Below are 17,792 nucleotides of genomic sequence, written 5' to 3' on the forward strand. Positions count from 1 at the left end.
TAGCAGTGTGACTGACTCCAGCATGGCTTAGTTTTCCTTTGACTCAGTCTAAACCAAAGCATATAAGTGATTGCTTCTCAGCCTTTTAGGTAAGACTAAGTGCAAAGCCAATAAGTGAGCTTTTGTCAAGTAGTTCCATGAGAAGGCCAGAGGGACAGGCAAATTTAGATGATTGGAAGGTGGGTTAGTGCATTAATGTAGCGCAGAATCTTAAGTTGAATAAGGAAGGAAGTGCAGAAAGACTAATGGATTGGTAAAGAATGGCCCCTGAGTGGCCTGTAAGGTTCAAAGAGGCCTAGGCCATGTCTGTTTTGTTTACCATTGCATGATTTTTTGGTCTCTTGCACAAGCATAGTACTAAGTAAATCTTTGACAAATGAAGGACTATGTGTTAATATAGTGCATTTTCTTCTCTCCCTACAGATTTGTTAACAGTTGATCTAGATTTTTTTCTTAGTGCATGCTTTGGCAGCACATCTACTAAAATAGTTATTTCTTTCTTAAATGTTTCTTAAATGTAAGGCTTAAATGTTTCAGATGATTACTAAAAACTACTTTTTCTGTTCTTTTCAGGCCAAATAGAATAATGAGACTTCGTTTCAATCATTTTGCTACAGAGTGTAGTTGGGACCATTTATATGTTTATGATGGGGACTCAATTTATGCACCACTAATTGCAGCCTTTAGGTAAGCTCAGTCACTTGTTTCTTTGTTTTCTGTTTATTTAATAGAAAGAATACTCTATTACTAGAGTCCTTGTCATTTTGTGCTAGTTCTGATTTGGTTTCCTGTAACCACCAGGTGAGTTTCTGCACAGAGTGCTAGTTTCCTAAGCCAAACAGTGGTGATTGCAACATCAAGGTTACCTGTCTGCCGCGGTGGCAAAGGTTCCGTTTTTAAAATGTTTTGTGAGAAATAATGTTGAAGAATACTATTTTTGTGAAAAGTCTTAATCAGGAAAACATCCCTCTTGAGTCTTATGTTCCCATTTGTATAGGCTTTCAGAAGTTATTTGTTAACTTCCAACATGAGGTATATGCAGGCATATATGTGTATAATGTGTATTGATGTGGGTGAAGGGAACTTTGAAAAATACACATAAAATGAACAGTGGTTGCCCATGGATAATAGGACCGTAGTGGCTTTTCCCCCCACCAGGTAGATTCTTTATTAATCAACAAAACTGAAACAGCTTAACACTAAATATATATTCTGAGTTGTTTTGGCGTATTAGTAAGTACCTGTATTGTTTATTATATTCCTGACCATGTGGGAATTCAAAATCATTCTGCTTTTTCCTTCTTTTCACTCAGCAGATTTTAAAAATACCCTTTTCTATAATGTACATCCCTTAGGTGGTTCACAATTGTCAGTGGGTCATCTGCAGCTGACTTTCTGGGTTTCTTTCTCTTATACATTTTATTTCTGTGACTTTAAAAAGAAATAGATTCAACTATGGTGATGGCACACGGGTGATTTGGTGATGGGAAGCCCATGGGGATTACAACTGAGAGGGAAAAGGGCACAACATGATGTAAAAATAAACTATTATATTATTAAAAAAAAATTAAATAGCTGATAGCCGAAACCTAAAAAAAAAGGAAAGAAAAAAATGAATTCAACAAATGTTGTTTGTATTGCTTGCTTGGTGCCAGTCTGGTTGGTGTCCCTGTGGGAAGTAGGTAACAGGTAACAGAGAGTAAACACACACGAGGAACCAAAGGACAGAGGAGCCGGGGACTGGTGTACCTTCATGTTTCTTTACTCCCTTTGCCTTAGAAACCTCTCCATGTATCTTTGCATTGACTACCAGGCCATTTTCTGGGTTTTAAAGATTCACTTAGGGGACCAAAGTGTATAGTGGATAGGGATGCTAAGCATTAAATGCCAATGGTTAAGTATTCATGGTGCATATCTTTTTTGTGGTTCAGTTTTAAGATACAGAACTGGGGTGCAGGCCAAAGGTGTGGTTTGGGGAGGGTGAGAGGATTCACCAGAGACGGAGTAGGGAACAGAACAAGCAGATCTACTGAGATACACTGCTGGGAGGAGCAGCAGGCGCTACAGGAGAGGTCTGCTGTGCCATGTGTGTCACACCCCCCCCCCCCCCCCGGGCCAGGATCAAACTTGTGCTGAAGCGGCTGCAGCTAGCTTCATAGTGATGTGCTTCAATCTGTTGTGCCACCAGGGAGGGCCCTCATGGTGCATATCTTAATGCCAGAATTTGAAGCTTCCTTTGGACTATTAAGAGGCACCCCAATCTTAAACCCAAGCATGAACACTGTCTATCATAAGATGTTATCATGGTAGTTCTTGTTGGGGGTTCATTAGATACTAGGTTGGTTTATCAAAATTTATGGAGCCCTTATGGAGATACCAGTCATGTTGGATTAGTTTGCCAGTAGCCTTTATGAGTGTCGCCCAAGCAGCTGAGCATAACCCTGTGGTTCATCTGGACACGGTATTTGCTGAGCAGACACGTGCATCAACAGTAACAACAAAACAAGTAGAAGGCTATACTTGTTCTCATCAATGATTTTTGAAAGAAGTCAAGTTATATTGTATGATACCAGGAGAATTTTTAGGTTTCTGCAAAAGTTGGTTAACTCATAGTATAAATTCATGCATTTGGGTTATGTTGTAAATCAATTTAGGACATATCTGAGAATGAATTTTTGTAAAATTATAGTGAGACAATTTATGTTTAAACATGAAAATACACCTGAAACATGTAGCCCTTAATGCATTGAAGTGCAGAACATTTTAAGACCATTGGTTAGGCCATAAGGGTGCTATCCCGAGAAGGGGAGCTGAGGGGTGCTGTTGGATGAAGGAGTTATCTAGAGATGATGTCTGGCGGTAGGTACAACCAATAAAAAAATGAAGAACCAAACAGGAGTCAGAGGTGTGGACTTTTAATCTGAGTTCTCCTGAGTTCAGGAGAACTGCAGTAGGTCGTCTAAGTGTTCTCATTCTTTGCTTCTAGTTGCAAGGTGAAGGTCAGCTTGGTTAGTTCAGCCTGTGTCCTTTCTAGGTGTTTTGCCAACTGAGAGTTTAATTTGACCCTGAACCTTTATTTGCTGGTGGTATTCTGAATACAGCTTCTTTAATACAGTTCTGGTACTAGACAATTTAAGAACCACTGCAGTGGCCTTGTGGGCTGAAGGTGTTCAGCTTTACGGCCTTATGATTTTGTGGTGTGTTCAGTGCAGCCTTGAAGCAAGCACCTTCGTGGCGTAGCTGCCCGGGGGATCTGTTGGTCGGGCGATGCAGAGGTTGTAGCAGTGTTGGAGTTGGGAGAGAGTCATTTTCCTCTGTGAGAACATTCTTCAAAAGAAAGTTATTCTTTTGAGCTGTTTTTTAAAATTTAAAAAAGGTCACATGTTGATGACCCCATAGGTTAGACTTGGTGAAGAGCTGTTAGGGGAAGACTTGTGAAAGTAGGAGCAGGAGTGGGCACCCAGTGGAAGCTATGGTCAAACTGGCACCCTGAGAAAGATAGTCAAAGGCAGGCATCTCTGCCCTGGTCAGCGGCCCTCCTTCCCTAGTCGGAACAAAGATCCTGCCTGAGCCCTGCCAGACTCTGACCCCCAAGTGATACTCCTGCCTCCTCTCCACCTGTCTGCCCTTGAGGTATGTAGTCCTGCAAGAAGACAGGTGTGTCAGGCTGAGGGTTACTAAGTAAACTTACTCACTGCTGTTGGTCAAGTAGGTTGTGTTCCTGGACTGTTATGTTGAATTTAATGAATATCTTAGTTAAGTGATTTTCAAAAGTGGTTGTAAACAGGACGACTGCATGTTTAAAACACAAGATTGTGGAGTCCCCAAGGACATGCAGTTCTTAATTTGCTCAAGTTGAGCAACTGGCTGCAGACTAAGTGGTGTCTGCATTTAGTACCTACAAGGGGCAGGGTCAAGGCCATGGGAGGAGGCAGCCCTGCCAAGGGTGGCTGAGAGGCAGGCCTGGGCGTCACTGCCTCCCTGACAGGCCTCCATTCTTTGTGCTCTGGGCTGAGTCTGTGCTTGTCATTTGCTATAGAGATTATTTTTGTATCAAACCAGTTGTTTCATTTTCATGCTGGGAGAAAGTAACAGATCCCAAAGCTGTCACAGGATCGAGTTTTTGAAGTGAAAAGAAGCAAACACTCAAATCTCTCTGACAGTGGGGAAGTTGATCCCTTCTCCTGCCCATCTGGTGCAAATGGCTCGCCTGCCCCTGTGTGAGTCTCTGTCCTTCCCTCTGCCTGTCCCACATTGTCCCCACACGTGTGTACGACTCCACTCTGTCACAGTGCCATCGTCCTTACTGAGCCGCTGCGTCATGAAGTTAAGCACACCACATGCTTTACCAGTTTGTACCAATCGTTATGTTGTGGTGAGGTAGTGCATTTGAGGAAACTGAGGCTTGGAGAGGCCACTGGCATGGCGAGTCACATGGAGTAAGAGAGTATTGAAGCCCGTGACTGAAGCCCCCAGCCCTTTCCTGTGCCGGTATTTCTTATGGGAAAGTGCCTTTGACATACCAGTTTCTAGGTGGCCTTGCTTTTCAGGTGCTTACCCTTCAGAATGTCAGGAGTTTCTGATGCGTAAAACTGGTGGAAGTATGATGATAGCTGAAACTTTCACTTAGGTCACTGATCAAATGTCACCTCTTCAGAAGACTTCCCCTTTTAAAGGCACGTCTTCTCTTCTTTTACTGGGCTCCATTTCTCCTCACAGTGTTTATCTTTGCCTGGGGTCACACACACACACACAGACATATACACACACCCCTTTTTGAGGAAAGGCAGTGTATCTGGACTTACTTGTTGTTTCTCTGATCTGAATCCCACAAGAGCAGAGACTTCGTCATTCCTGGGACCTACTGCAGTGCTTCATTCCTAGGAAGGGCTCAGTGCTTAGTTATCTACCAGCCGAATACATAGTAGAAAGTGCTTCACTGTTCATAGCTCCAGAAGCACCTTCAGAGTCCAGGGATTCCTAGAGTTCTGCCTTCATAACAAAAACTTTAATAAAAATTCCATCTTCTCCTCTTCTTCCTCATTCCCTGCCTATATTGCACTCCCATTTTGTCATTTTATATACATTTATGTAAATAAATGTAAATGTAAACATATACTAGCCCCACTATTTTGCAACTTGTTTTTTCCTATCAGACTGCCTTAATGAGCTCCTCCTTCTTCCTCTTGGACCTACAGCTATTGTAATGACTCATTCAGCCAACTTTGTACGGATGAGAACTTGGATGATTTTTAGCCTTCTGCCATTCTGAGTACTGCTGCAGAGAGAATTTTTATTTATTTGTCTTGGAGTATTTTCTTCTACAAAGAAATAGAATTGTTGGGTCATAGTGAATGGGCATATGAGGTTGTGGTCGATCCTAAGGGGTGAGTTTGCCTGCTGTGTGCCCTCAGAGAGCAGAGCTCAGAGTGACTGGGGCTGAGATGCGGTGAGATGTTTACTCGCTGGATGAGGCTGTGTATACAAGCAGATTATATAAAACCTAGTAAGCATTTTAGGCTTTTACTGGGTGATATGATACAGGTGATAGCAAATTGGTAACTGGGCACAAGACATGAGCATATGAAGAAATGCAAAGGTAGGTAAGCAGAGGAAGAAGTGATTAACTTCAGAAATATGGTAGAAATGCAAAACTATAATTGAAAAATCACTTTCACTATTAATTAGCAAAATTAAAACAGAACTGGCATTCTTCACAGACAGGAGTGGGATGAACCCTTTTATTCTTGATTAATGGGAATTCAAGAAAGAATTTCATATCTCTTCTGGAAAGCAAGTTGGTGTTTGGACCAAAAGCCTTAAAGCCATTGTTTAGGCCCTATGACTCAGTAATTCTCCAGAAACCCAACAAACACTACAGTGTGTTAGACCCTGAGCGAGATCCTCAAAGCTTGGAGAAGCTTTTAATGACCCAGGAAATGCTTGTAGTGTGTTACTTATAATAGCATGTATGATGTGCTAAGGTGTACATCAGGCAAAATAAATTAGGATTCTAGGTGTTTGTTTATCAAGCCTTTTGACTGCTGTTTTGGCTTTTCCTGACTTCTGGTAACATGCATTTGTCACTCATCAGCTTGGAAAGTTTGCTCCTCTCTGTGATTGTGGAGGCTGACTCATTTTTTTCAAAGAACCATTATAAAAAGTTTTATTAAAAAAAAAGAAAGAATAGGCCATTGATTTCAGATCTCATTAGAAATACAGCCCTCTGGGAATAAAGATGAGCCTGACAGAAGCTTCCAATCTCTTCCCTGGAGCATCCAGAACTAGGGAGGTAGCACGGGCATTTGTCACAGGAATTTGCCTCTCTTCCTGGAAGTGGATTTTTTCTTTTTTTAAGATTTATTTCTTTATTCATATAGAACCGGGGTACAGGCCAGAGATGCGGAGGGTGAGAGGATTCACCAGGGACAGAGTGGGGAGCAGAACAGGCAGATGGACAAAGTACACTGCTGAGGGGAGCAGCGGGGTGGGTCAGGAGAGGTCTGCCACGCCATGTGGTCACCTCCGGGGCAGGCGGGGATGGAACTCATGCGGAAGTGGCTTTAGCTTCTGAGTGCAGTGCTATAACCCGCTGCGCCACCAGGGAAGGCCCTGGAAGTGGATTTTTAAAAAAAAAAATTTTTTTTTATTCATACATATAGAGCTGGGGTAAAGGGCAGAGATGCGGAGGGTGAGAGGATTCACCAGAGACAGAGAGGGGAAAGAGCAGGCAGATCTACGAAGTACACCCCTGAGGGGAGCGGTGGGCGGGTCAGGAGAGGTCTGCCGTGACGTGGATCTCCTCAGGGGCAGGCGGGGATCGAACTCATATAGCAGTGGCTTAAGCATCTTAGTGCAGCGCTTTAACCCCTGCGCCACCAGGGAGGGCCCCCTGGAAGTGGATTTTTAAATTGTAAAGTTGAATTCCTGTTCTGAATTTTTGTGTCACCACGGCTCATGCCTGTGACTGTACTTCTCTTTGTAAGAAGTGTGCTTTCATTTCAGCGGCCTCATCGTTCCCGAGAGAGACGGCAACGAGACGGTGCCCGAGGTTGTCGCCACTTCGGGTTACGCCCTGCTGCATTTCTTCAGCGATGCTGCTTATAATCTGACTGGATTTAATATCACTTACAAGTAAGATATGTATGCCTAAAACGTGAGATTTACTCAACACAGTGTGCTTTAGCAGTATAGAGGGCTTGCCAGGTACTAGGCACGGTATTAAGCAGTTTGCATGGATGTTCTCATAGGACATTCTTTTAAAAACTGTGAGGTATGGGCATTGCTTTTCTACTCCTTTTATAAATGAGGAAAGTAGCAGCAAAACGTAAAAGAAGCCATCCAAGTGGTGGGACCTTTTCTTCTTTTTTTTTTAAATAATATAACAGTTTTTTACATCATTTTGTACATTTTTTTTTTCATCTCAATTGTAATCCCCGTGAGTTTCCCATTACTGAGTCACCCGTGTGTGGAGGGACCTTTTCAACCCAGGGCCTCCTGCAGTTGCTTCTGGAAGGGAGAGGCATTTTCCTGCTGATGGACAGAGCATGGGAGGGTTTGCTGAGCACGATTCAACACATAGTAGTTTGTACTCCGAAGTTGTTCACTGGTGATAACTTATGGGGCTACAAAGGAAATTTAGACTACACAGTTTTTGGAATTTGTTATAAAGAGAGGATTCTTTTATCTTCTTTTTTCTCACTATTATTTTCATAATAGTGCAATTCATAAAATGCCATCCACTGGCACATGGATGATTTGGTGATGGGAAGCCCAAGGGGATTGCAACTGAGATGGAAAAATGCACAAAATGATGTAAAAATAAACTATTATATATATATAAGCTATTATATATATATAAGCTATTATATATTATAAATAAGCTATTATATATATATTAGCTATTATATATATAAATAAGCTATTATATATATATATGAATATCTTCTTGTTAAACAAATGGTAATAAAAGAGATAAAAGTAAAAAAAAGAAAAATGCCATCCACAAGGGAATCTGTGATAACTAACATTGCCCACAGAGCCTAATATACTTGCCATTAGGTCTTTAGCACAGTAAGTCTGCCAACTCCTGAACCCTGTTTCTGGGTTCCTTTTCTGTCCATTTTCTTGGGATCTCAGGATTTTCTTTCAGACCTATTTAAAGTTGTCTCTATCTTGATTGGTATGGTAACCCAGGGTTTGTGATGTAGCCACGCAGGCAACTGATCACAGTACTAGCAGGTGATTTTTCATGACGCCAGCAGACATACAGGCTGGGTTGAAGGAAGGACTGATGAGTTTGGTTGGGTTAATATAGGTGGGTAACCAGGACATGATACTAGTTTCTGGGGCTCAGAAGAGTTGCCAGGATCTTGTTGGGACTCGTTGGCATGTGGACAGTGTCTGACTTATGGGGCCTATCAACAGTAGGGAGAGGAGCAATAGAGGCAGCTGAGGGGTATGTGAGGAATATTTGTGTGCTTTGTTGTCATAGAAGCACAGAAAAGTGAGTCTCAGGAAGGAGGAAACTGACAGCTGTAAGACTGAGGAAATAGCAAGCCCTAAGGTGGTCCAACTGGTGGGTGGAGTCAGAGGCCTGCTGTGGAACCTCAGGAGGGAAGGTTAAAAAGTGGTGGCATTGAGAGTGGCAATACGCTGTGAAGAAATTTGGCTCTGAAGATGGGGAGACTGGAGATAAAGTGTAAGTCAGGGCTTTTCAAACCTCACATACATGGGGACCTCCTGGGGGGGGTTCTTGAACTTTACCTGCAGTTCAGCAGAGCCGTGCCCTGAGACTGTTTCTCAGTCTCAGCTTCTGGGTGGTGGTGCTGCTGCCAGTGCACATTTTGATACAGAGCAGTGATCAGTCATCCGGGACCTGCTCTGGGTTTCATGTACACTCCTAGGTCAGGGTCTAGAGGGCACAGGCTTCACCGTTGGAGGGATTCTCATTGGAGCAACTTTGGGGGAGGAAAATTCCAGGGAGAGCACCCCAAGAGAAAAGGCAATTCAAGCATTCCTCCACGTGGGAAGCCCTTGCCGTCCCTGGAGAGCTCTGTACCCAGTACTTCCCGCAGGAATGACCTGATTGGTCCTTTTCCTTCTTTGAGCTGGCTGAAGGGAGAAACCTTGAGCTCTGCTAGAGACCAGGATTAGGATTGGTTCAGTGAGGGACTGATAAAAGTTATCTTAAATTTTATTAGCTTCTTTGTTCTAAGGTCATTCTTCTTTAAAAAATGATTACTAAACTATGATTTGAGGGTTTCCAGTCCCTATGAAAAGCCAAATAAAACAACGGTCTGTATTCCCAGAAAAATGCCAGAAGCACTTGTATGTCATTCATCTTCCAAGTATCCTCAGTTGCTCGGATCCTCACTTAGGGTTGACCTCAGTTTGAGGACTCTTGAGATTTTCTACCCAGAGCCACTCAGATGCTCCCTGATTTTCTATTAAAAGTGAAAAGAAAAAAACAAATCTTAATCATTCCAAGTCATTTTAAGCACAGGAAATTGGAATGATTTCTCATAACTCTAGTTGAGGTAGATATACAAACAGATGTTTTAATATATTACCTTCCATTTTCACTTATTAGAAATTTAAAATTTATTTTTGTGTTTGAGATTTTGTGCAACTCCTCTAAAGAATGTGCACAATTAATTTTGACACATTAAATAAAACTGCCTCAAGGTACTTGAGTATTGAGGTTCAAGAAAATGTTGAAATTATATTTCCTTTCCATTAAATAAAACTGCCTCAGGGTGCTTGAGTATTGAGGTTCAAGAAAATGTTGAAATTATATTTCCTTTCCTTTAAAAGGTGCTAAGAGTTACTTTTTCCTCTTTGATTTTCAATAACATGATTTTGTTGTGGGATATTTTCTCATATACAATTAATGTGTCTGTAGGAAATGATAATTTGACATTTTTGGTGTCAAGTTCAGGCCCGAGCACTTAATGGAACTTATTTACCTTGGTTTTCTTTTAGACCTTTTAAAAAATGAAGTGTGATTGCTGTAGCCAGTTCAGCATAACATAATCAATCTGAAATTTAGACTTTATTTTTCTAAACTATTACCTTGCAGAGGACTTTTTCTTCATAAAGGTGAAATCGACCTTTACTGATTCTTTACTTGTATGTGTCTATAAAAAGGGGTAGGCACCACTTTCTAGAATCCTGTGAGAAAGTCATCTGGTTTCAGTTATGAGATAAATAAGTCCTGGGATGCAGCATACAACCTGGTGACTCTAGCTAACAATATTATATTGTACACTTGAAAATTGCTAACAGAGTAGATCTTAAAAGTTCTTATCACAAGGAAAGAAATTGTAACTGTATGTGTTAATGTTTACTAAACTTATAATAATTTTGCAATATATACACATATTAAACCCTTGTGTTGTACATCTAGAACTGATACATTGTTTTATGTGTCAGTTATACTCAATAAAAATGACAAAATGTAAGAAAATTAAAACGTCATTCAGCTTTCTAAGTAAATACTCATAGTAATAAGGTCTTTAAAACTGTTTTAGGATTAAAGAATTACTCTTTTTCATTTAATCTTACTGGGGCTTGAAAAGTAGACATGCATTTATTATAATTATAGATTATAAAATTATACTTACAAAATTTTAGCATGAATGTGTAGTTTAAACTGCTGTTTGGATATAGACATGGAATTTTATTAAATTGTTAACTGTAAATAATTGTAACTGATTTTTAATTTTCTGATATGCCTTGCTAAAAACTTCTTTTCAGTTTTCTTTGCAGGCCTTAGAAGAAATCTGTACTCATAAAGTATCTTGATAGTCCAGTCATTTCCCTTTTAAAAAATCTGAATTATATTTTTTCAAAGTGCTGTCAATATAGTTAATTTAAGTCATGGTATTATGAGCCACACTATAATTAACCTGTATTAAGTTAAACTGCCCCTCCCTTTTCTCCCATCTGAAATGAGTAGATAGACTTATTAAGAGGTTTGGAGTACAATGACCCAGGCAGTCGTCTTAAGGGATATACCATGAGGATGAAAGTGCATTGTTGTAGCTTTTTTCTTTCCGAACTTGCAGGCATGCGTTTGGCAATTTTGTAATGCTGTCTGTGTGAGCTGCCAAGAATAGGATACTCATCTCACCCTTGAGAATCTAAGCCCAGACAGTTTTGCAAGAACCTCATCTCTCCTTGTAATTTCTTTAACGTGTCTCTTCTTGTGAGAATCCACAGGGTTGATTTGATTTGATTATGTACCAAAGCTCTGTAATGTTGAATGAGCCCATTTAGGCTGAATGGTAAGTACTGCAGTTATGCTTGTGAATGAACTACAGAGACAGTGCGATCGTTAAACCCTGTGTAGGAGGAAGTTTTGCTAAATTAATTAAAGTGTTGCTTTGTGTTGATTTAATTTCCCGCCCCCCCCCACTGTTTTTATAGTTTTGACATGTGTCCAAACAATTGCTCAGGCCGAGGAGAATGTAAGATCAGCAATAGTAGCAACACTGTTCAATGTGAATGTTCTGAAAACTGGCAAGGTGAAGCCTGTGACCTTCCTCAATGTGTAAATAACTGTGGTTTTCCTCACCGAGGCATCTGTGAGTCAGGTGATGTCAGAGGATGTTCCTGTTACCCAGGGTGGCAGGGTAAGAGTATCTTTCATTTTTTTCCTTTCATTTTACATGATGTTCTTAGTTGAATAAATTATAGAGTTATGGTATTCCTAGCACTTATACCATTTATATTAATCAGCTATCAGGTAGCATTTAAGCTACTTCAGTAAGCTAAATTTCAACAAAAATTGAGCTTCTTACAAATCTTGAGTTTTGTAAGGTGTGGGATTGTGGAGAGGTTTAACCTTCTTTGCAATTCATTCATAAAAGCTGGAGAACTTGGTTTCAGCTATAAGAAGACACAAAGGAAAACTAAGCTGGGCGGTGGGACAAAAGCTGACAGTAATAGTATCCTCAAAAAACTCCTATAAATTGATAGAAAATTGGGGTTATTTATATAGTAGAATCCTGAAGCTGTCAGCTAAAGGAATTATCTGCAAATATAGATTATTAAAGAAGCATTGGCAAGTTCTTAAAGGACTGGGTGATGACAGCTGTTACTGACACAGTTTTTTAAATACATGTACCCTTCCTCAGAATACTTATTTTGTTTAAATGCTTCAGTTTGTTCAATTGGCTTACATTAAAAAGTTAAAAAAAAATTAAGTACTTGAATACCTTCTAATGTAAAAATGTTGCAGCAGAGGCCAACCCTCCTAAAAAGGAGTTTCTTGATTTTCCAGGAAAGGGATAGTTTGTGTTATTACTCCCAGGACACATTTTCACATTTTAGCCTTTCATGAATTAATGATTCCGTTGTCTGCTCTGTCCTGTGAGAATTGCTTCAGCAAGTATTTCATTACCAAAAAATCCTAGCCTGGATATGCTCAGGCCATCATAAGACAGTATATAAAATTGTGAATTTTATCAGGGCTCATCCTTGGTCACTAGTTTGAGTAAGTTGAAACACATATAAAACCCTTTGTTGGACATTTACCTGCTAAAGGAAAGACTGTATTGTTTAGATACTTGGTACCTTTAGATGATAATATTTGAAATCTCAAAAATTTAAAACTGCATTTTGTGAAGCTAATTTATTATTTTTTATTAGGTCCCAGCTGTGCAATTCCTGTACCAGCTAACCAGTCATTCTGGACTCGGGAGGAATTTTCTAACCTAAAGCTCCCTAGAGCCTCTCATAAAGCTGTGGTCAATGGCAATATAATGTGGGTTGTTGGAGGATATATGTTCAACCACTCAGATTACAACATGGTTCTAGCGTAAGTTGCTTTAAACATTTTTACAAGATGCTTAGTTCTCTATTTTGAAAATTTATTATAGATATAAAAAAAACAAAAAAATCATCAGTAATTCCACTTACCTAAGGGAAATCTGTGTTAATATTTTGGTTGTGGTGTTCTACACTGTTTTGATAGTCTTCGTTTTTGAATGAGCAAAATTGTAACAAGCAATAATTCATCTTTTTCAGATGTTTTGATATTTTGTTATTTTGTACTGTTGATGTTAGGTATATGTAGTAAGCCCTAGATACTTGAGGTATTTCTTTATCTCCTAATTAGTATTTCTATAGTCAAATGATATGGATTTATGGCTTGCAAGTAGAAAGTATGGCATGGTGTGATACTTCCCAGGGTTCATCACCTATTGCTGGTTTTGTGCAGCTACTCTTGAAAAGAGAATATTTGTTGTCCCTATGGAATTAACTCTGGTAATTAACTTGGGAGACTTTTATGCACAGTTAATGCTGAAATTCTTTCTAAGCATTCTGTATTATGAAGTTTATTAAAGAACAGATATCACCAGCATCTGTTTTTTAAGGGAGTCTGGAAATGTGACACTGGTGGCATAGTTTATAAACTGCCCCAGATATAGTCAGGAAAACACACAAGGTAATCTAGGATAGCAAAACTTAAAAACCGCATGAGTGACATCTACAACAGAATTTGGTCAGAGGGAATCTACACAAAGGGGTGGGGATAACCCCTCGATGACTGTAAGACCTGTGTGGTATCAGGGTCTGTACAGGAATAAGTGAAGGGGAGCAATGGAGCAACCCACAGCTGAATAGCTGGAATTGGAAAGCTTTTTGCATAGTACATAATAGTGGGATGAGCTTAAGGGAGCTGAACCTCCAGTCTCTTTGCAAAGTTGCACATTGAGGAGAAGCTGCTGGGGATAGTATTCAGATTGAACAGCACAAGGGCAGTAGAGACAAAGTAAAAGAAACTCCAGATAACATTCAGGGAGTGGAGTGGAGCCAAGAGATCTTAACAAGAAAGCTGTGCATATCTGAACACTATATTGCAGCAATAGAGGAGAGCTAAGAAATTAGAAAAAAAAAAAAAAAATCTCCCAAACCAAGCCTCCCCAAGTAAAGTTCAGGGAAAAGTAATTTTACTTAATATTGAATAAATACCAAGAAATATATCAGAAAAATATGAAGTCCAAACTGCATAGAAAGTTATTACAAGAATAAAGAGTAGGATAACATAACTCCATACATGAACACACAGTAGAAAAATATGTTCACAAAATTGATTACAGTTATACTTAGTACTCTAAGATCAGCAATGAGAAAATGATACTGGATGTGAAAGAACAATATTATCAGAACTAGGAAGCTCTACAAAGGAGACAGAAGGAATTTTAAAATTTCAAAATTGAAGACAAATCAAAAAGGAATACAAAATAAACACAAGAGATATGCCTTTAAAAATAAAATTTAAGAAAGGAAAATTTTTTACATCATAGAGAAATGAAGATCACTTTCCCATAACCTTTGTAAGTACAGTTAAAAACCCTGTGTATTATGTATAAAACAAACATGAGAAAACGGTGAAAGGTAGAGAGAGGAAGGCAATCTGATTATGTACCCTAGGACCCAAAGAATGGCGTAATGGTACGTTGGAAGAGTTTTCTCTTTGTATCATGTAGCTCAGACTCAATGTTGGAAAACTCAACCCAAGCAGAAAAGGCCCCAAGAAAAACCTGTTGTCTCTAGCTCAAGGACAAGCAGAGGGACAAGTTAGCAAGACAGAAGCTTAGACAGTAACGTCTCTTCAGCCAAAGACCACAGAAACTTGGCCCTACCCCACTCCTGCCAGGATGGGGGTGAGCGTAGAATTTAGGTTTCCACCCTTGCAGGGACATAGTGTGACAACTGGCCTCCTCACCCCACCAGGACAGTGTCAGAGAAGGCCTTGAGGAAGCTGGGACTTTCCTCTCCACCAGGAAATAAGGTCTTTCCCACCGAGACAGCAATGGAGGTCACATAGAGCTGCAATTTTTGCTCCTACCTGCTCAACTGCAGTTATGAGTTAACCTCCCTCCCCCCCAATGGGGTAATGTCAGAGGAGGCTTGTTATCACAGAAAATTTAAACAAGATCTAGAGTTTCTTGTCATGATACCCCAAACATTCAGATTTCAACTGAAAATCAATAGTGATATTGGCCTCAGAAACTGTGAATAATCTAAAATATTGATTGTGAGTAATACTGCGGTATAAGAGTAAATGACTGTCTTTTGGGCATTTTTATATTTTAAAAATCTTTAAATATGTTCATAATATAGTTGGAAAGCTATAATGATATTCTGGCTTTCTTGAAAAGAGGATTTTTTTAGAAATAAACTAGAGAAAATGAAAGGTCAGGACTTTTCTTTTACTTATTAATTAGTCTTCCTTTTTTGGTGCGTGTCTTTAATGAAAGGAAAGCTATGGTAATGAAAGTTTAAGTCCCTGGACTATAATGCAACCTTCAAGAGATTTTGGACCACGTGAAGAAGAGGTTTTGGGAAGCGTTAGGTCTTGCAGCAGATTTTCTTACTTTCTTGTCTTAAGGCTGTCTGTACAACCCAGCCCCCCTCTTCCTGTGTTCTCACTTGGTTTCAGGAACCCAGATGTTCAGGTTTTGTCTGGATACCTCTCAGTTATCTGTGGCAGATTTAATGAGCATCTCCAAACTGGATTTTATCACAAATGAAAAGAATATGACCTGTTCTGTTTTGTAATCTGTTTTTGCTGTATTGTCATCTCAAAAACATAATCTGTTTGTTTTGTAGGTATGACCTCGCTTCTAGGGAGTGGCTGACGCTGAATCATTCTGTGAACAATGTGGTTGGTAGATATGGCCATTCTTTAGCACTATACAAGGTAAAATGTCTACTTTGGTACTAAATTAGAAACTCAGCTTTTCTACACTCAACTTTATCACACTATGCAGATGAAAAACTAAGGTTGAGATTTTTTTTTTCCTCAAAATTTTTATGGTGAAAAAATATATTTGTTGATATGGCTTATATATAATATATATATATATATATAATATATATATATGTTATATGTAAAACCATTTTTAAGTGTACAATTCAGTGGTATTAAATGCATTCTTTAATTTTGTAAAACTGCAACTGTGTGCCCACTGAAACAGTAGCTTCTTGTTACTGTTACTCCTTGTAACTGCTTTCCCCAGCACAGGCAGTCAGCTTGCCACTTTCTGTCTGATTTTGACTTCAGTATTGGTTTTTAAGTTGGGGGAAATCTTTCTGAGTGGGCATATAACTAGCTAAGTTATATATAGGTAGAAATTAAAGGTGAAAGTAATTGAGCCTAAGAGATTTAAATCTTGGATTGAACTTATACTGGTATATGACTGTGGTACCAAGAGGCTCAAAGTTAGTTTTTAGTGAGTTTGGCCAAGAAGAGCCACCTTGCAATATGACTGAGTAATCACTTTCATTTCCTTGTTTTTGTGGCTTATGATAGGGTGTGAGAACTTTTCAATTTCATTTTTCTAGGTGATTTTATATTGTAAAAAGTCATCAATGAGGAAGCTCAAGAAAGGTAGTGGTATTAGAGATGTAGGATATGATTTTATTTTGCTCCATTTCCCAATAATTTACTGAAAGGTGTCTTTCTTTTTGCACTAAGAATAAAAATATTGATGCTTTGAATTGATCCCTTCTGTTCTCAGAGAGATTTTTTAGAATGTGGTTGACATTGTTTTCTAGGATAAAATTTACATGTATGGAGGAAAAATTGATTCAACAGGAAATGTGACCAATGAGTTGAGAGTGTTTCATATTCACAATGAATCATGGGTGGTGCTCACGCCGAAAGCAAAGGAGCAGTATGCCGTGGTCGGGCACTCAGCGCACATCGTCACGCTGAAGACCGGTCGTGTGGTCATGCTAGTCATCTTTGGTCACTGCCCTCTCTATGGATACATAAGCAATGTACAAGAATATGACTTGGGTAAGTTCCTCCCACCACCCCCTGCCCGGGATGTTTTTGAAAGTCAGATCTAAAACTTTACTCTTAGGGCTGTTTAGCCAGATTCTGCCTAATCCTGATTCAGTACTTCTGTCTTGAAATGCGGTTAACCTTGATGTGTTGCCATGAAAAATCTCGATTAGCCATGCCACACTGTGATAGGTATTTGGCGAGGAGCCAGAGATGGCATGAAAGTGCTTTGGGTGTTGAAAAGTAAAGAAATAAACTAAAATGGTTCAAAATAAGTATTCTGGAGAAAAATCTATTTGGATATCCCTTTAGACACTGGTGTGATTTCCTTGGAATATGTAATCTTCGTTTGGTTAAACTACTACCTTAATGAAAGGAAAGCTATGGTAATGAAAGTTTAAGTCCCTGGACTATAATGCAACCTTCAAGAGATTTTGGACCACGTGAAGAAGAGGTTTTGGGAAGCGTTAGGTCTTGCAGCAGATTTTCTTACTTTCTTGTCTTAAGGCTGTCTGTACAACCCAGCCCCCCTCTTCCTGTGTTCTCACTTGGTTTCAGGAACCCAGATGTTCAGGTTTTGTCTGGATACCTCTCAGTTATCTGTGGCAGATTTAATGAGCATCTCCAAACTGGATTTTATCACAAATGAAAAGAATATGACCTGTTCTGTTTTGTAATCTGTTTTTGCTGTATTGTCATCTCAAAAACATAATCTGTTTGTTTTGTAGGTATGACCTCGCTTCTAGGGAGTGGCTGACGCTGAATCATTCTGTGAACAATGTGGTTGGTAGATATGGCCATTCTTTAGCACTATACAAGGTAAAATGTCTACTTTGGTACTAAATTAGAAACTCAGCTTTTCTACACTCAACTTTATCACACTATGCAGATGAAAAACTAAGGTTGAGATTTTTTTTTTCCTCAAAATTTTTATGGTGAAAAAATATATTTGTTGATATGGCTTATATATAATATATATATATATATA

The 17,792-nt window shown here is 39.3% G+C and overlaps 1 protein-coding gene across 2 annotated transcripts in view; it reads left to right on the top strand.

Moving 5' to 3' along the window:
* ATRN (attractin) overlaps window positions 1-17,792 on the top strand; it is a 100,412-nt gene that overhangs the window by 25,543 nt on the left and 57,077 nt on the right. For both annotated transcript variants that reach the window (XM_012728267.1, XM_004687360.2), the window contains exons 3-8: window positions 574-687; window positions 7,006-7,134; window positions 11,431-11,636; window positions 12,655-12,823; window positions 15,625-15,715; window positions 16,573-16,816. In XM_012728267.1, the coding sequence (XP_012583721.1) occupies window positions 574-687; window positions 7,006-7,134; window positions 11,431-11,636; window positions 12,655-12,823; window positions 15,625-15,715; window positions 16,573-16,816 (953 nt within the window). The remainder of the gene's footprint in view (window positions 1-573; window positions 688-7,005; window positions 7,135-11,430; window positions 11,637-12,654; window positions 12,824-15,624; window positions 15,716-16,572; window positions 16,817-17,792) is intronic.

This window comes from Condylura cristata, unplaced genomic scaffold, assembly GCF_000260355.1.
Source record: "Condylura cristata isolate star-nosed mole 26May11 unplaced genomic scaffold, ConCri1.0 scaffold00022, whole genome shotgun sequence".
In the NCBI taxonomy this organism is placed as follows: domain Eukaryota; kingdom Metazoa; phylum Chordata; class Mammalia; order Eulipotyphla; family Talpidae; genus Condylura; species Condylura cristata.